The sequence below is a fragment of the Crocodylus porosus genome, unplaced genomic scaffold (assembly GCF_001723895.1).
Source record: "Crocodylus porosus isolate Cpor-Errol unplaced genomic scaffold, CroPor_comp1, whole genome shotgun sequence".
Taxonomy (NCBI): domain Eukaryota; kingdom Metazoa; phylum Chordata; order Crocodylia; family Crocodylidae; genus Crocodylus; species Crocodylus porosus.
Window position 1 is genome coordinate 110,992,703 of NW_017728886.1, and position 20,218 is coordinate 111,012,920.

The 20,218-nt window shown below is 43.3% G+C and overlaps 1 protein-coding gene across 3 annotated transcripts in view; it reads left to right on the forward strand.

Annotated features, from left to right (window-relative positions):
• The window catches only part of EPB41L4B (erythrocyte membrane protein band 4.1 like 4B), a 293,968-nt gene that overhangs the window by 184,216 nt on the left and 89,534 nt on the right, over positions 1 to 20,218 (forward strand). For all 3 annotated transcript variants that reach the window (XM_019540677.1, XM_019540686.1, XM_019540694.1), the window contains exon 18: positions 10,081 to 10,206. In XM_019540677.1, coding sequence (XP_019396222.1) covers positions 10,081 to 10,206 — 126 coding nt within the window. The remainder of the gene's footprint in view (positions 1 to 10,080; positions 10,207 to 20,218) is intronic.

Genomic DNA, 20,218 nt, shown 5'->3' on the forward strand with positions numbered 1-20,218 from the left:
TGCTGGACTGTGGCAATTGTCGTGCTTAAGCAGCCTCCTTTGAAAGAGCTTTATAGTTCAAGCGCCCCCGCCACCATTTTCAAGTGTGGGGGTGCTGATACAGGAGACATGGTGATGCGTTAATCAGAATGGCTTTTGGAGCTGCTCTAGGTAAAGCGCACCCCTCTCAGCCCCCAAAGCACCGCTACCAGAGCACATGTAAAAGTGCCCCTGGGTTCTGGTTCCACCAATGCACCAGCTGTAGCAGCTATGCCAAAAAGCTGCCACTCTGCCACTGAAGGTTGGTCATCCAGCCTGCGAGAAGCCCCCCAGTACAGATCCACACTACATGGCCTTGGATGAGTGTGCAGTAGAGCAGGGTATATAAAACCGTACATAAAAGCCTTTAGCTGCCTGCCTCTTGCATGGCAGCAAAACCTGCAGCTATTCCATTGCAAAAGATCTAACCAATGAGATACTAAACAGTCTATTGATGTACCTGAGGTTCCTGGCTGCTTAGTTGCCAAGTGATAATGATACCTGCCTCTGATGAATGAGGAACATGATGGGGTCAGGTGGGCTTTGTTTTCATTAGGAAATAAGGTGTGTTTTAATCCAGTTGCAGCTATCATGTGATGGATACAAGGCAAAATCTTGGGAAATTTCACATAAGTTAGCAGGCTAAGGTGAGTCCTACACTCCCTAAATTCTTTATCTCCTAATGTGTGTGGATGCAACACACATTTCTTGTCTTCATTGTCTTCACTGAAATTTTCTTTTGTTTGCTACAAATGTTGACTAGTTAACATAACTTATGAACACGCCTTTTTTTCCCCCTCATACATACTATTTGAGGAGGATCCAGAAAATAAACTTATTTTTTAAAGTAGATTATTAGGATAATTCAGGTGAAATAAATTGGAAGAGGGGAAAACTGTAGAAGTTGCTGTTGTTGGTGATTCAAAAAATCAAAACTTTTCAAAATACAGAGGAAGGAGTTACAACTGTTTATTTAGAAAAGAACAAGTAAGTGGAGAGTTATATAATGGCTGTTCTTATTTGTCCAGGAGTAAAATATATGGTTAATTTGCTAGTGAAAGCCAGTGTTATCTATCCATCCATCGTCCAGCTATTAACAAACCTACCAATGAGTGCCGTTGAATTCACTCAAGTGGAAACAGTATGAAAACTACAATAAGACCATAATCCTAAAAAATCAATACAAAGCAAACTGCAATGCAAGTCTGGGCTTAATCAACCTACATCTACCAAGCACCATTCACTTAAATACTACTTAAAGCTACCTATATTTCCCCACCCTCAGGAAAAAAACTCAAACTATCTTCTTATTGTGGCAACACTGATCAAAACTATGTGAGCACAAGTACCAAAGTGGCATTAGTAACACTTAAAGGTAGCAATTATAATGAAGCCATTTTAAGGAAAATACCTTTAACTAGATTTATTTTGAGTCAAGCCTGAAAAAATCATTAGGTTGGCTTAATGATATGAAGGTGTTTCTTTTTTTAATGGGATTCATTTTATTTGTCTTTGCTTGCTGAACTTCTCAGGGGAGCACATATCAAATTTATAGTTCCATGCAGTCTCAAGAATCTATCTGTTGAGACTTTCAGAATAACATAAATATCCGTAGGATTGTTACAAAGTGAAAATTTGGTCAACACACTATCATACCAAAACAATTCTAATGGCTTCCACATGGAATGTGCTTAGTTTACAAATTTAAAAACAAGTTTTTAATAACTGTCAGCCTGGGAGAATATCTAATCTCCAGCTGTTTTCTTTCTGCTTCATTCATTATTGCAAGCAATAAAGGTTCTAGAAATGTAATAATTTTGTTTATTTTGCGGAAGGCAACATAATACAGCTTACACTTCTGCTGCTACAATGTACAGGCTCTGCAATGCTGAGTTTTTAAACCTTGTATTTTGTCACAAATCAAGTAAATAAGACTTCACCCCTTCCCACTCCCAAAATAAACACAATGGATTTACCATTACTTTTCTGAATATAACTATAGTTGGAAAGTACTATTGCAGGAAGCCAGATAATAGAATGTAACAGTGCATATGGTGGGTTTATTTGTCAGTCAGGAAATTAGGCAACCTACCTGGTTTTTGACTAATCCTTCAAACCTATTAGCCACTTTCCAGGTCACAGCAGATGCCACATTATGCTCAGCAAAAGTGAAGTCGTTCTTCTGGCAGAGGGGCAGGTTTTGTTGCTGTAAAGAAGCTTTGAGCGTGGAGCTTATGTCCTGCTGTCAAAACATTGTAATGTACAGTCCAGTCTGGCTTAGTAGACTTCATAGTGTGCATCAGGTTTAGCACAAAGCAAGGAGTGAGTGGGGAAGCTTTCTGCATCTCCAGGGAAACTTTGGGTATGAGGGGTCTGCCTGCAACTTTTGAGACCCCCAGAATTTCCACTTTGGTGGCAGAATCCTACCCCTATATCTTTGGCATTGCTGTAGGTGAGCTAGACTGGTGCACTTTACCAAGTCTTGTGTGACTGATAGCATAGATGGGATGAGTCAGGAGGAGTCTGCCATCACAGGGCTGACAGGCTGGAGGCCCTGAGAAGGATCAGGGCAGAGCCCCCATGCTCAAAACTCCCCTGTGGCCACATAACCTAATCCTTTCTGCCCACATCTGTGATGTAGTGTAGACTAAGCAAGTCTACTAGGGTAGGCTAAGGAAGACTACACCAAGCAGCAACCTGGATGATTAGGCAGAGGGAAGGGGAAGGGGAAGAGTCAAGTGGCTTATGCAGCTTCTTGATTAATTGTTTTTTCCTGGGCTGTGAATTATCATTAGCTTTAATCAGGTGCTAACGGGGAGGAGCCAGCCCAGTACACAGTGATGAAAGAGTAGGCACCTTTAATTCATGGTAAGCAGCGCCTTAAAAAAATTTGGTAACTGGCTTGAGATATGTGTATAAATAGCTATTCACCTTACCTGTGGGCATTATAAGTGGTTTGCACTGTACTGAAGACAGTGAATGACTTCACACTCTGACTTTGTCTTTCCTATTCATGTTTATTAATGCCTTGGCTATTGAGTGTTGGCTGTAGCCATGTTAGTTGAAGGACATGGGCAGACAAGGTTCTTTGGGTAAATGCAATATCTTTTATTACACCAGCCAAATAGTTGGGAAAAAATGTTCTTTTGCAAGCTTTCGGGCACAAACTCCCTTCGGGAGGTAGAGTCAGTCTCCCTACGCCTGAAGAACGGTGTTTGTACCCAAAAGCTTGCAAAGAACAATTTTTCCAACTATTTAGTTGTCTAATAGAAGATAACACATTTACCCAAAGAACTTTTTTGGCTATTGAGTAACACTGTTTCTTTTAACAAGTCTAATTCAAAACTCAGGTACTGGCAAAAAAATGGTAGAAATGGACCCCATGTACATATCAGTGAAAGAGCTCAGGATGGTATAACATCCTTTTAGCATAATTATCTGCCTTAACCTGGCCATCATTTAGATTTTTAATATTAATACAATGTTTTTAACCAAGTCAAAGGCATAGTTTTTATTGTTTTGTTTTTGGTTGGGTTGTTTTTTGTTGGGGGGTGGTCACTTGGTAAGAGTGTGCACAGAGAAAAAGCAATAGGAAAAAACATTCAAATAGCAGCAAAAAGTTGTTTCTTCTATTACTTGCTTTCCTCTATTTTAATCAGTTGGCATAGTTTTTTAATTACATACTTTAGGTTTCAAGAATGCTCAGAGGCATAGAAGTACACCAGTGCTTCAATTCCCTTTGACACATCTTCAAAGAATTATATGAACAGAAACAGATACCAAAAAGCATTAGTAATCTAAAATAGTAAGATGATACACAAGTTACAGGGCTACTTGTTTCAGCATGAGGGGAGGACAAACCAAGGCCTCAGTAAAATAACCTGTATAATGGTTTTGACTAAACAGCTTCTGTGTACAGAAATTGATAGCCTAAATAACAGCAGAAAAATCTGTCATTGCTTCTCCAGACTGGCAGGAAATTTCTAACTTTCAATGTGTTTTAGGTGACAGTAAGTATTAGTTAGATCAGGGGCATCAAAGATCTGGCCTATGATCCGGCCCATGGTGCTGCCTGCAGGTCTTGGACTGGCTCCACGTGCCACATGCAGCATGCGTTGGCGCCGGCCCTGCATGCTGCATTAGGTGTGTAAAGCTGGCCTGGAACATCCTGTGCATAGGGCTGGTCTGGGTCATGTACTGCAGTGTTGCATACCGGGCTGGTCTGGGGCACATGCTGCACACCTGCAACCAGTCTGCAACCACCTGCACATTAGATCTGTGGGCTCAGTCCAGCCCATAAACCAGCCCTGCACCTCTGGGCAGTATGATTTTGAAACCGTATGTTGGGTTGTAGTGGCATAGTATAACCTGAGAAAAGTAGAGTGCAATGTATTTACTATGAGCAAGCTTAAAGGAACATGCCACCATGGCTGAAACAGATGACTTCTTCCTGTGTGAACCAGATCAACTACCTGGTGGGGTGGAGTGAAGTAGGGAGAGTCTCTGTTCATTTGTGCAAGAGGTGGATTTGAAGCTCCTTAAAGCTGTCCCCTTGCTCTTACTTTGACCGATGGTGTGGGTAGACTGTCCAGAGGAAGAAAAACAGGGGATGACCCTGCCCTCTGTGAAAATTTCATTGGAGACCCCAGATACAGCTAATAGATGCCAAGCTGCAGAAGTCTGTGATGTTTCAAAGGCACAAAAGATAGCTTCATCCTTAAGTATCATTTGTCTTTATTTTTGAATAAATTTAACAGAACTAAAATGAACATATTTATTTAGTTTCTAGGTATGAAACATGGATTGTTTCTAATATTGCTTTTAGAAATGTCATTGTAAGTGGATGGCTTGTACTATCTTTAGAAATCAATACGCCTAAAAGAAGACTTGCTGCTAGTAGCAGCATTTTAAAACAAGTTCAAGTAGTGCAAATCTGGTTAATGTGTCAATTGGCGAATCAGCTGATTGTGCTTTCCTTGTGATTAACTTTGTCTTTCTGAATGATCTATGTAGTATCTCCACTTGCTGGTATCACTGAGAATCCAAGAAAATCATTTACACTGAAGGAGAACTTCAGTTTGATTTTTAGATGTTTGTTAAATTTCTGGTTGTTTCTGAGGTTGAATATGTATCTACAGTTTTGTATGTTGCTCCAGCCATAAGCAGTATTTTGGGGGTTTGTTGTTTGTTTGGTTTCATTTCAAGTATTTTTTCTTTAGGTTGAAAATCAAAAGGATTAAGTTCAATGTCCAATAAAGCCAAGATTAACAATATTAGATATGGGTCAACAAATAGTTTTGTAAGACTGAGTAACACGAGTACCAAATAAAAGAAGGAAGTGCTGAATAATACTATAATAGACAGTTGTTCAAAGGTATACCTGGAAGCTACAGCAGTTGGATCTTGAAGGCTACAAAGACTAATTTTGCTTACACAAAGAAAATATTATGCAGTCTCAGTAGAGTTCTGCCAAGTCTCAGTGTTCTTTCAGGGTGTTCACAGACTGCCTGCAGAAGGCAAAATAACTGCATTGCTGGTTTTTTCTACTTGCAGAAAATGTCTCCGGGATTTAGGCATACCATATTGTATGAAACGTTTTGAAATCAGTGACATGAACAAACAAGATTTTGGTGGCCATTAGACAGTGAAATGCCACAGTCATGGCACAAGGAAAAATAAGTGAGAGATGGCTTCTGTGGTTAAAAGAGGTAAAGGCAAAGTCTCTAAATTCACCTTTGAAATCTCAGGACTGAGTTGTCAGAGGTGACCTAGAGTGCTATTTTAGACCTGATTTTTTTCTAGTGCCTTCTATCTTATCATTGTTTACACCTGGGCTGAAGTGGTGCAGAACAGACATGAAATACCATCCAGTTAGAACAGCAGCATTTGACATTCATTTCCCACAGGTGTCAACGATGTACTCAGACTATTGTTCACACCTAAATTCCAGTGAGATGATGGGAGCATAGAATTAACCTTTCTAATACAGGTACTCCTCACTTAACGTCATGCTAGTTAGTGGTGTTTTGTTATTACATCACTGAACTATTAGAGAACATGCTCATTTAAAGTCATGCAATGTTTGGTTATAACATTTGGCTGCCGCCTCCTAGTAAGTAACTATTGTGATATAACTGGATTTGTTTAACATCCTTTTGCTTAAAGTCGCATTTTTCAAGAACGTAACTATAACGTTACGCGAGGAGTAGCTGTACCACTGCTCCAGACTTTCTTTACAGCGTATAAAATGTTATGATGTGCTAGTGTAAAGCCTGTCACACCCATGGGTGGACTTAGGATTTTGAAAAGAAGGCCACAGATGGAGTGGTGCATCATCACATGTAACACAACACATTTTTCTCCAGTTAAAGATTTACTAATACGGTATGGGCTAGCACTGTATTATTAAGTTTAAGATTAAAGCAAAAACAAATATAACTTTATTGGAATGTGCACTAATTTTCTAGATTATATGTAAAGTCTAAAAACACAAACTAGGCCAAAAAAAAAGGAATCAAAGGATATTGTTTCATTAGTCCTGTAGTCATAATAATGAAATGTATGTCTCTTATTCGGATTCATAGAACAAAACTGAGTCTTCATGTGTGTTTTGACAGTGCCTCCAATACTTCAGTATCAGTCACTTATACATCTGGGTTAAGGTCTTTAGCTAGAGCTAAAAAACAGCCTGCCAGGCTGGGAAATAGAAGAGATACATTACCAGGAATGGCTAACAGACAGCAAAATTGCAAAAATAAAAATAGTTTGACTAGTGAAAGGAGAAAGGGTCATTAACACTTGTGAAGTGAAGACAAATTAGCAGGAAGCAGGTAGATTTTAATGAGTCAAGAAATCAATCAACTCCTTCCTGCTCCTGTCAGGTAGATGGTTTTAACATTTGGGTGGAGCAGGAATTAAAAGGTGGGTGTGACTGCACCTCCCTATTCCACTGAGTCTGCCCCAGTCACACCTACCCAGTCTGATTGCTTTAGCTATAGCTGTATTAGCCTGGAGAGAGACTTGCTCCTTGTTATGTATGCAAGTACTTCCAGGTTGGATCTTTTGCTTCTGCTGGCTCTTGTTGTTCTTCTAATGTAGGGGTCAGCAACCCCTGGCACAAGTGCTGAGCATGGCACGCAAGGCCATTTTGCTTGGCGCACTGCCAGCCCAGGCTCCAAGCAACTGCTGCCAGCCATGGAGCCCAAGCTGCTCCCAGCAGGCAGCTGGGAGGCTGCAAGCCCTGCTGCAAGCAGACTGGGCTCCATGGGCTGGCTGCAGACAGGAGGCTGCGAACAGCTGCTTCGGGCTCCAGCATGTCTGCACTCTGGCACCTTCCAAGGTAGACATTGTGGTTTTTTTGGCACTCTGGCCAAAAAATTAGGCTTCTCTTAAATAGGATACCAAATTACCATAATCTGCAAAGAGAGCCTATGCTGGGTGTCCTGCTCTAGATTTCTCAGATTGAGGGCTGAAAAGTTGTCTGTCTTTGTAAAATGACACGTTACAGGGTGGATCAGGGTGAATGGAAAGAAAAGTCAGATAAGCATCTTGGATTGTTCTGGTCTCTCTGACAGAAAAGAATCCAAAGAGATCTGTAAGCAAAGACGATGGGCCCGATTCTCAGTTAAAGGCATTTCAGTTTCTACTATTTGGATAATATGAAGGTTCTTGATTGTTGCTTTAATTTATGTTTCATTTACTTCACAGCCCTTTGCAGGGTTAAAATGGTATAGGGGAGTGTTAATTTAATGTGTGGACCTATGAATGCTTGGACCCCTTACAAAATGGGAACATTTCACTAGGGCAACTAGTATGCTCAAAGGACAGACGTAACACTTAGACCATTCTAAATACATTTTAAACCCCAAAGATGCAGACAGAAGTGTAGCTTCTATATCTAACTCATGGCACTTTGGGTCTAACTCATGGTGATTCAGAGAGTGCCATGAGTTGGACCAATCCTCCCTACTCAACAGACATTAGCTGTTGTGGGGGATTGAGCAAGATCCAGGGAGACAAGCTGTGTTTCTCCCCCCTCTCCCAGCTCCCATTCTGTCTCAGGATGGCAGGGGGAGAAGACAGGGGAGGGAGGTCTGTTCTGGGGTTTCCCCAGCTACTCTGGAGTGGGATGGGTGGGGGGCTCCGGTCCTCTCTCCCCACCCTCCAGTGCCAGTTGGGCAACCCCCAGAACGAGGTTCGTCTGCTCCCTCCCCCTCCCCCCCCATTTTGAAAACAGTGCCGGGAGCAGTGCTAGGCTACATCAGCCGAGCCCTGCTCCTGGTGCACACAGACAAGTTAACGCTCCACTTTGGAGTGGTGGCGGCAGTCCCTCAAAGTCCAGTTCAGATTGTCATGGTATCAGGCCCTTTTAAAGTGCTCTGCAGGCATGCACTTGTTTAATTACAGCTGTGGGGCACTTTCAGGGGCCAGATCAGGCGAAAATTGTCACTTCTGTCTGCACCTCGAGTTTAGATGTGCTTGCCACTTTAGATCAATTTAAACGTTCTAAAATGTTTTAAAAGCACACCAGGAAAATAAGTTCTATTCTGAACTGGCCTTCCTTGAACTGATTCAATGTTATGTGCAGACACAGAGCATTCTGTGCCTAACATCTAGTCAGTGCTTCAGGCAATACAAACTGGTCTGCTCCTCAATGCCCCCCTCCCCCCCCCAAAAAAACCCAAAAAAAACATGCAAAGCAATGGGACTGCTCTGGGATGCAACCAGGACTTAACTACCCAAAGATCTATTGCCTATCAAGACCACTGTCTGCAGGGGCGGGAAGCAGAAAGCCTCTGTCTCAGTTTTATTTCCCTGCTAGAGACCCAAGGTGGGGTTCCTAGACTTATTTGGGGTGACGGGAGTAGCCAGGTTCAAGAAGGATGGTGGGGAGAACATGGTGGGGTACTTTGGCCTCCAACTTGTGTTAAGTGGCTAGTTGTGCCTGTAACAGTAAACACCTGTCAGTTGCTGGGTGAGGGGAACAGCCATTGTACAACGGACTGTGGGCATTTAATAGAAGACCATGGCTGTCAATCCCATGCTCAGTGTATGTTTATTGTTCCTCACCCTCTGCTGCAGTCTTGCAGGCACTCCTGTTCTGCAGGTTCTGCCCTACACACATATCTCCATGCAGTTTTTGGCAATACAAGGTACTTGAGTGGCTGGGAAAGCTGGGGAGTTCTTGGGGGAGCCTCAAGCAGGGGTTTACAAAGCCCCAGCACCAGGCAATCCCTCGACTCCACCCCCTATTCCCAATCCAAACCTCCTTCCCCCTCTAAAGGACACTGGGTGAAACTCTGTGCACTGATCCCTGAAAGGCATGATGGTCTGGGTACTGGTGGCATTTTGGTAGCAATGTAATCCCTAAAAGGTAAGGGTGCTATTTAGGACACTTAGCAGTGTATGTGTGGACACTTCTGTCCAGGGATAATTGTGGAATGGTTCCCAATCAGTGACATTCTTGGAATGGTTCAAGTGTTCTGTCTGTACCCAAACTGTTATGCGTGAATAAGCTGATAATTTTGTTCTATGATTCTATTCAAATGCAACAAACAGCTCCAGTTTAATATTCCTTCATCTAGGGTTAAAGCTGGAGCAGGTTTGCTGCATTTGAATCTTTGTCTACTCATTTGCACTAACAATTAGAATATACCAGCTGCTGCCCTTTTAAAATGTTCCCCTTTTGAAAGGCTCCAAGCCTTTGTGTATCCACACCCTGAATATTGAACTCTGTGTCCCTTTCACCTACAAGCATATTTGCCTATGCTCAGGCAGGGAATACAGATTTCTTGTTCTATATTTCAACTTAATTTCAGATTTGAAAGGGTACCTTAAGGCCTGGGTATTTCCCCATATTTTTAATGCTGTATATCAGTCTCTGGATACCCAGCAATGCCACATTTTCCTTCAGGCCTTTATTATCTTGGTAATAAAATCAGTTGTTTCATCTTTGAATGTTTTTGCTCATCAGATACTTCTACCAAGTAAAATTTGTCCTAATTGTTTTGTTGACTTATTCTCTAATATGTATCTCTGTGTTGTCTTTTATATTTATCACAGAGTGAAGACAAGAAAGTTTCTGAAAAGAGTCTTCATCCCCCAGTGTCACCTTCCTCTGTATCTGATCATATGAAATGTAACATCCTTAAAGCTCAAGTAGAGGCTGCTTTTAGAGTTGGTACCCAGGTAAACTACACTATAATCTACCTTCTGTAGTACAGAGGTATAGTACCTTGTATGGGATAATGCCACATTTCCCAGAAGGTTAGTATTTCTCTGGGCAGTGTGAGATCTCATCTCCCTTGAGTATCCACATTGACATGACTTACTCTAGGATTTTTCAAAGGCAGTCAGAAATTATCCTAGCTATTCATTGCAGTTATTATTGTGGATGTTTGATATTTTTTTCTGACTGACTTGTTTATCAGGGACCAGGGACGGCAAAACAGTCAAACCTCAACTTCTCTTGAGTAATTGTCCAACTATCCATTTTCACAATGTGTGTTTCCCACTCGAAATCTTTGAATGGACACTTTTGCCGTAGCACAGTATCTGTAGTGTGCACTCTTCCCACTTCACAGCCCTCCCATCTTGAGGGGATGAAGGACACTGCCCACATCTGCTCTTCAGTTCCTCTCAGGTGCCTATATGTTACTTACAATGCATTCTTGTGGAATGGCAGGTGACTTTCTGTTCAAATCCTTAGTTTTTTGGTGTCTTGCTTTTATTTTTTAGGAGTATGCAAAATGGGCCCTATTCGATTCAGATTCGGCCTGAATCGGGGACAGTGATTCAATTAACTCATTTGGATCACTGTTCCTGATTCAATTCAACTAAATCCAAATCTGAAGATTCAATGCTGATTCAGAGGATCAGTGATTTGGCCAGACACAGCTTTGAATGTTTTTTCTACATACCTCAAGGTACCAGCGTGGCTCGTGAATGCTGCAATGGTGGAGTGGATGGAGCATTTCACAGGAGCGCAGCCTCCCCCCTTCCCAGTGTGCTCAGCAGCAAACTCGGAAGTATGCTCAGCAGCAAACCCACACTCCGCTCCCCCAGCTTGGCAGTCAGCCACAGGGGGACCCCGGGTGTCCCCCCAGACCCAGAAGGCACCATTCGCTGAGCCGGGGAGGCCAGGGGGGCCCCCTCAGCTCACTCTCCTGCTGCCCTGTGCTACTGTGGGATGCTCCATGTGCCCTAGCATCGCAGCATTCACAAGCCACCTGCTACCTAGAGGTATGTAGAAAAAACATTTAAAGCTGTGTCTACCTCTACTTAGATGTACCTACCTGATGAAATGGACTATACTCTCTGGTTGATATTGGTCAAAGACCATTTCTTCTGGCCATTCTTCCATTTCTGATGTACTGGAGCACCTTTGTGCTAATCTGTCCAGGAACTCAGTTAAAATTCACTTGCTAGCTTATCGCTCACTGACTGAGGGTTGACTTGTGTGTTCTCACCCAGTTGCTCTCAGATTCTTCTAGAAGTTGGATAAATTGTTTCCTCACAAATAACTCTTTCCCACAATGATACAGGAACCTGGTCTTTGCATCTTTGGTGGGATGGTCATTTGCCAATGGCCAAAGTTGCCAGTGACAACTTGTTCATTACTCATTCTGTCCATGAAGAGGACATTGCTGATGATGATTGCCTTGGCCAGAAAAGTGGGCAAGATCTAAGCCTTTATGGTGGACCCCCCCTCTATGTTACCTTCTATCCAGATAAAGTGACCTTGAGAGACCTTCCTGAAGTTTCTGCCTCAAGTGGTATCTAAATCCCACCTGAGCCAACACATCAATTTGCCAGTGTTCTTCCCTACACCTCTAGAGCTAAGCTCTCCCTATACTTCTTTGACATCAAGAGAAATTTGACCTATTACCTAAACAGGACCAAAAATCTCTAAAGGCAGTTTAATATCATCCCAGAGATTGTCCATTTGAAGGCCTCCATGAAGTTAAACTATGAGATTGCTAACATAGAGCCCTCTTTCTAATTTTTGGTCATCCTAGTAGAGCCCATACCACTTCTACAGATTTATCTCCATGGCCAAGGACAGAAGTCACACACAAACCAGTTTAAGTGGACAGAAACTGGTTTAAACCTGTAGCAGAACAGACATTCTGGACACATAAACCGCTTTCAAAATGGCCAAAACTGGCTTAAGATAAACCTGGTTGAAAGTAGTATCAGACTTAATAGATTCAGGTCAAATCAGTTTATAGAACTTCTGTCCCAGACCCGTTCCTGGTGAAAGTTAATTAATAGTCCCCCTGCATCCCAGGATGCTTTGCAGCCCTGGGCTGGGCTGAGCTGTCTGCTTCAGTAGAGCTGAGAAGGAGGTGGGAGTGGAGGTGGGAAATCCTGCTCAGGATCACAGCTAGGTCTACATGGTTGGGGGCAGAGCAGCCACTCACAGGCTTTTCCTGCCACTCGCTGCTTGAGCAGAGGAGGCAGGGGCATGGCCACACCCAGCCCCAGGCCAGCACACAGAGGCAGAGGAGAGGGATGGAGAGAGGTTTAAAGCCCCTCTCCCACTGGCATAGGTCCCCAGCAAGGGTCTGTCTGGCCAGAGGCACAGCAGCCCCTGCCAGGCTTTTCCACTGCTCCCACCTGAGCAGAGTGGGGGAAGGGCATGGACAGACACTGACCCTGGACCAGCATGCTGAGGTACGAAGGGAGGGAGGAGAGTTAAACCTTGCAGGAGGTTTAAACCCTCACTCCAGTGGCCAGTTTAAACCCTCTCCCTCCCCTCTGCCACAGTGGGCCAGCCTGGGGCTGGTGTCTGATCATGCCCCTGCCCCTGTCCTCTCTGCTCAAGCAGAGAGGGGGGAAAAGCCTACATGACTTCTCTTCCAGCTTCTCTCCAGCTTTCCAGCCACTGCTGAAGGGGGAAGGGAGGGCTTCCTGTATCTTCTAGGCTGAGCCACTACAGGCATGTGGCTCCATTTCTAGAATAAAAAATGAATGTCTATTCACTTGCTTCCTGGTTCAGTCTATGCAGTTTAGACTAACCTGCAAAGATTGAATCAGTTCAAGCTCGGGCTTTTTGAATGTCTGTAGTTAGCCCATAGGTGAAATCTGCAAGGCAAGGCACCTGGAGTTCATAAACACCTTTACTAAACACTTTGTTGACAGAACATTTACTTGGGCAGTCCTTTAGTTGTTCACCTAGGGCAGGGCTGTCCATCTGGTAGCTGTTGGGGTCATATGTGGCCTGAAAGGGGCTGATACATGGCCAACAGGCTCTCAGCCAGCCATTGCTGTCATCACTTCTGCTGCTATGGCATCAAGTTCTCCAGGCTTTGCTACTCTCTTCCAGCTTCTGATTCCTCCTTTTAGTCCTGGGACTGGGGCATTGCAGTGGGAGGGGGCCAAGGGAGGGCTCTGTAATGTCTATGCCCCATGCACTGCCACGAAGAGAGAAACCAGGCCATCTGTGCTCTGTGTGCCGCCGGCAGAGGAGCTGGTGAAAAAGGGGATAGACTGTCGGGGTACTGAGGAGGGCCCACCGCACATGCAGCCCCTGCTGCATGCATCCTAGGAGCCTGTGGCCCATGGGGTATGCAGTCTCCCACTTTCCAGATATTGGACAGCCATGACCTAGGGGACTCTGGGGCCCACCTCCAGGTATCGGTGGCTAATATTTTGGAGTCACCTGTAGCATAAACATGTAAGTGGACATTTACTCAGGAGAGAGAACAAAGTTACTTCACAGTAGCTGGAGTTCTTTGAGATTGTCCACATGTGCAGTTATATCTAGCCTCTTCTTTCTCTTCTTTGAGTCATAAGACTGAAACTGAAAGATAACTGGAACTAGGAAGCACACACCACCCTTATCCCCTCAGTCTGGGAAGGTGGGGGCTAGAGTGCACTCTATGAGTATGATGAAAACAAAAAGTCTCCAATCAAAGGCTCGGGGAATGAGAGAGACTCAATGAGAATGTGCATGTAGATGATACAATTTAAAGACCTCCAGCCTGGTCCTGGTAAGTAACTTAATTATTCCAATTACTCAAGTTTCATTTAACAATTTCACATTATAATTTTATTTCTTAAAAAAAAAAATTCACCACCAATGAATTGTGTTTCATGAGGACCAAAAAGTAGTCACACAATGTTGTTACCTAACAACTAATAAATGATACAGGGTGTGTACAGAAGTGCTCCATACACATTTTACAGTGCTGTAATTTAGTATACTTTTTATAGCAATATAAAGTTACAGTGCTCTTAAACATAATAGAAGTGCAGTGTTTGGTAGGGAAGACGAGGGGGCACTGAGCCTTTCTGCACTTTCTAGGCTAGGAGGCAGGGGGTGCTCTGCAGCCTCCTGGGGCTGCAGGAGACTGCAGACAGCAGCAGACCATCAGACAAGGTGGAGCTGGGATGAGAAGCTGTCACTCAGCTTCTCATCCCCCCTGCCCCCTTCCCCTGCCATAGGACTAGGTGTGAGCACTGCTTCTACCACAGGCCAGGCAGCCGGCTGACAGCCGGGCTCCAGGCGTCTGGTCTCCAGCTATGCAGGGTCACAGGGTGTCCCACCTGTGACCTGTCCCCCATTCCTTGGAGTGAGCCCCGTGTCTGCCACAAGGCCAGGCAGCAGCTCTTGCCCAGCCCTACTCCAAGCCTCTGGTCCCTAGCCACATAGGGTCTTGGGGAGGAGAGGGGGCACGTGTGTGTTGGAGTAGGGAGGGGGCATGCTTGTGTGTGTCCCAGGTGCTGTGTGCTGTGCCAGGCTCCCAGCTGCAGCTGCTCTGGAGCCCTGTGGTCTGTGGGTGTTTGATGAGTTCCCCTTTCCCCACCCCCACCCTCTCCACACACACATGCATGCCAAGCTCCCATGCTTCCCTGACTCATCCCTTGACCCTTCCCAACCACACCATACCAGAAGAGAGTGGGTCCCCAGCCAGGCAGGATGGCATGGCAGGATGGCATCAACATTCCCCTCCTGCCTCGGCTGCACAGAACTGAACTAACCTCTTTCCCCCTGGCACTGCCCAACCCAGAACCTGCCTTGCCTGCAAGCCCTGCCATGCACCCACTGGCCTTCTAGGGTGGCAAGAGCTCCACTGGTCCTGGGGGCTTCTAGCACAGAGCCGGCCCTTCTGGCTGCAGAGTGAGCCATGCTCCTGGAAACTGGGGAGCATTAATCAAGCTTGAAAAGCCCATGGATTACTAGCCAAATCACCAAAAATTTGATTAGCAAACAGAAGTTATGTAAAGTGCTGTAGGTTGCGAAAGTGCTGTAAAATACAGCACTTCAATTTTTAATACCTCATTTAACAAGGGTTAAGTTAGGGTGCAGATAGAAGTGACAATTTTTGCCCAATCTGACCACAGAAAGCAATTTATAGCTGTGACCAAACACAAGTACATAGCTGCAAACAGCTTAAAAATGGCCAGTCAGGTGAAAATTTGACCCATCATTGCATGAGGTATCAGGTTAAGATGTTTCAAAATGTAGCGACTTTTGTAACTTGTTTCTGCAGAGCTCCCAGCCTGTCAATGTTTCCAGAATGGGGGGAAGTGGGGAAAGGGCGCAGAAGGAGTTCAATCTAGGTGTTTTTCAGCCCCTGCCCCCCACAACGGCAGGGGCAGGTATTGAAGCCCCCCTGAGGTGAGGGTGCTCCAATTCACCCACCTCACCCTTCAGCACCAGCTGGGGATCCTCAGGAATAAGGTCCCTCTGCTCCCTTTTCTACCTCCCATTCTGAAAACAACCAGCAGTGGCTGAAAGCCTTGGCCATTGCAATGGGAACCTAGCTGTAGGGTCCCTGCAGCAGCTAGATTCTCCTTCCCCCAGAACCAACAGTGAACTTCTGTTTGGTCTGGAATAACGTTGTAACTCAGACTGCTTTGCAAAAATTGTTCTGAGTTACATCTGGGATCTGCACTTCTATCTGCACCTCTAAATCACTGTACCCATTTTTAAAGTGCTATAAAGCCATGCGCTTCTGTTAAGTCAAGGCAAAAAAGTGCTTTAAATGGCAAAAAAGCAACCTCTGTACACACCCACAATGCAGAGAAAGAAGCTGTGTTAGACAGGTGAATTGATATATGGCACAGTAGAATAGATTACATAATGTCCCATGGAAGGTAAACCTTTATGAAATTTAAGAGATTCTTACGGAGTTCACCAGAAATATAGTTAGTAGAATAAAGATAATGTTGCTCTTCATAAGAGTAATAGAATAAAACTCCATGGGAACAACAGAAAGGGGAGAGAAGGAGATTGGTAATGAATCTTGTCATTAACAATTAGTTATGTATTTAATCTTTGTTGCATACAGATCATGGAGAAAATGCCACTGCTTTGTATCGTTTTACAATAACCTGTTAAGTCAACTTACCCTTCAAAGAATTTTCTTACAACAATCAGCTTTCTAGATCTCATTGTTCCCTGGAAGAGCTTTCACTGCAGTTAAACTGCAACTAGTGTAATTGCAACCATGGCAGTTTAAGATAGTTAAATTCTGGTTATTCTATATGCTTGAGATTTCAGTAACAGGCATTGTAATTTTTTATAATTTTTTAAAAAGCATTCACCTCTCCCACTGAATCTGATGTTGTGTCAGCAGTGCTGTATTGCTCATTTCCTGTTTGAAACACCTAGTTCCTTGCCCTCCATTTTTGTATTTGCATTCAGCCTTTCTACGTCTCTTGCCCAAGCATGTCACACTATATTCCTTGTATTTTCTCCCATGATTCTTACAATTATATTCAGTAGTAGTTATGCACGTGCAAACGTTGTGTGCTGCCTCTTGACTAGCACAGCATTATTAAGGACTGCATTCTTTACTGTGAAGCTTTCCAAGTTACAGCCTCCTGAGCTGTTTTTTCCATGTATATAATAATTATGTTCCTTTGCTGTAGTTATCCTGTAAATTATAAATAGGTGTCAGAGAAGAAAAGTGAATGTGCTAGGGATCTCCTCTCCCCAGTGTATCCGTATTTTTCCTAAAGCTTAGCCAGGGTGATTTGCAGTCATGGTGATTTGCATATGCAGTCATGGTTCTTCTGGGCCCCATAAGGCATCTCCTTATGATATTATAAACTTGTAGGGGGACATGAATCTTGATAGTGCAACAGCAGCAGTGCATGTTGCTGAAAAAATATATATAGCAATGACTGCATAAGAACAATGCTCTGACAGTTTGGGTGTTGCCTCAGTTTTAAGAATCCCAGGTTTAATTCCCATCTCCATTGTACGCTTCCTGGTTTACCTAGGGTAAATCTCTCTACTCCTAAGCTCCTCCATAGAATGAGGACAATTACACTCCCTGGCCATCTAGAAATATTGTGAAAATAACTAACTTATGGACCATGCTGTGCAAAGCTCTATAGTAATGCAGCAACAAAGGACTGACTAAAGCAGTCAGTTTAGGCAGAGCTGGGACGAAATTAATCCCCCAGCACTAGGAATCTGGCTATGGATGGGGTCAGAAGGTGTTCCTGGAGGGTACAATAAATCTGCCCTATTTATTCATCCACTTTGTTCCCCACTCATCTGAGTCAATCCCAGGTTCTCAGCCTCATTAGGCTCAAAGCCCTCCCCCCAGGAAATGCCACCTTTTAGCTTCCACTTTTTTTTTGCCTATGGAAAAATAATAAAGCAAATTTTCTGTTGCAAAGAACTCAGAAAGACCACAGCAGGTCTTGACACTGTGAATTCCTATTTGGCATGCCTGGGTTGTCTTGTGAATCATGTGTAGGTGTTTGCCCACTAACAGTGCTAATATTGCACACTGTTCCAGGGCACCCTTACAGCACTCCAGGGTGACTGAGAATCCAAATGGTCTTTTGTTCTATTGCTGGAAGAAGGGAACACAGCTGCTTGTTGCTTGCTCCTTGCATCTGTCTATGTAAGCAGGTGAGAGGAATGGGAGAGCAAGAACAAGTGATGCTTTTCTCCCAAGGCGAAAACGGGGAGGAAAATATGTTCAGGAGGGTAGAGTCGCTGACTCTAGAGAAAAGCATAGAATGCCCAATGTGCTACTTAGCCTAATGCTGTTGTCAGCAAAAGTTCCCTTCTTCATCACTCCTATAACTAAAGCTGGTGGAAACCAACACTGCACTTCCTACAGACCTTTGGAAAGGAAGGCAAGGAAATAATGATCCCTTCTTTATTGCAGATTACTCTGGGCAGCTCCCAGTGCCCTTCTTGCCTTATTAGTTGAGCTCAGTGTGTACAGTGTCTTCTCTTATTTTAGCTGCAAGATTGTTGGGATTAAATAACATATATGTGAAGGACAGAATACAGTTAAGGAATTATGCAGAATCTTATACTAACTTCTAAGGGGCCACAGCCTGTTTTCTATTACCTACAGCACATGCCTCTTTTCACTATGTATTTCATGGCATCACACACATGTGAGAAGCAAATTTCTCAGAAGTAGAAAGAACAGCAAGCTTATCTGTTTTACACACACAAATACATGCTCGCGCACGCTCTCTCTCTCTCATGCTTATTTATCCAAAACGAAATATTTTTAAATATCCAAGATTGATACCTATCAGAAGTTTTGTTTTTTCTTTTTCTTTTTGTTCAAAGTCCTAAAAGGTTTTTACCCTTGTAAGTTCCCCATTGATATAGCTTCCCTAAGAAAACTTGGCTGGATACTTGTGGCACAAGCACTAGGAAAAGAGATGAACTAATGCAGCCAGAATTGCTGTACAGGGAATACCTTTAAAAAATTGCCTTTTAGAAACTTTAAAAAAAAAACTTTCAGAAACTTTTTAAAAACCTGTTTTTTGTCTGCATAACAAGAACCTGTTTGTTAGCCAATGGTATAGTTTCTGACAATGGCAAGAATGGATGTGAAATAAAAAAAAGAGAGAGAAGAATGTTTGGAGGTGAAAATACTGATTTTTTTTTTTAATTATTGTTCAAGAGTGCTGCAGTACCCTCAAAACACAATTCTAAGCACTGCAACGTCAAAGGTAAGAAGTAAGGAAAATTGTAGTGTATTCCAAAACAGGACCTTAAAGGTGAGGTTTGCACTCAATTTCCGTTTGGAATCATGCTGAAGAGCTTCTTATTACTTTCCTGTATAGTGCTGCTTCATCCTTCCTCATAGCCATGGCACTGAATTAGAGATCTCATATCCCTCTTTCTGTGGTGAAGATTACTCAGTCCTGCATATATTTTAGAGTTAGAGAGCAGCAGGAAACTAACATGAGTGAATTTATATATTTAGTGAAAAGAGAGATGTCTGTGCAGTAAAGTTAGTTGGAGGACCAAGCCACAAGAAATGTAGGTTATGTAAGTGCATGCAGATGTACATAGTAACTGAGATGCTAGGTAAAAAACATGGTGAACCCACACATTGTTGAAGGCCAGACCAATTGCCCAGCACAGTGTCTGTATTTCTATAGCAAACTAGCAATATTTCACAACAACTCTTTCAAACTGCACCATAGGGATCCAACGCTTTCTAGCTGACAGGCTACATGTCACAGTTCCCACATAATTAAGCACCAGGGGAGCTGCAAGCACTGGGAAGCTACTGACATGCTCTTTTTTTTTTTCTTTTCAGAATGCTCCTTTGAGAGTAAGGAGGCTAAACCAGCAATGAAGGATACAAAAGACCAGCTCTCCCTAGCATTTAAAACCAGTTACAGTTCACATGAATAAGTGTTGATATGGGGCAACTGATCATAGGACTTGTCAGTCCCATAATGAGTCCCTTTTGTTGAGCAGTTTTCATGGCCCAACTGATGGAAGAAAGGATATTAGCAGAAACTGATTTGCTATTTCTACCTATTTTAGTTCAGGGTAAATCCTAATTATCCTCAGAGTTAAGCACAGACTGTTATGCAAATTTATAGATACCTTAACAAGATGTTCTTGTCTTGGTTGGAAAGATGTGTCCTGTCCTTCTCTAGTTGGTCTTTTAAAACAGGTGCTTATTTTCTCCCAGTAGTTTTCACTTCTGATCCTCTTCCCACAAGGGCCAGCCAATTGCTTGGAACCCCTGAAGTCTCTGAAGTCACACTAGGGTTGAATGCGATATCTTTTCCCTAGGAGAATAGATTATACAGTGAATATCAGTACTATTTTGTTCCAGTGTGTTTGAGGACAGCAATGGCCAATCTCATCCCTCAACAGACATTGCAATGACATTACAGGGAGCTGAATGTGAGGATTTCTTGACTGAGTAGTTTGCCAAATTTCAGATGATGTGGACTGTTT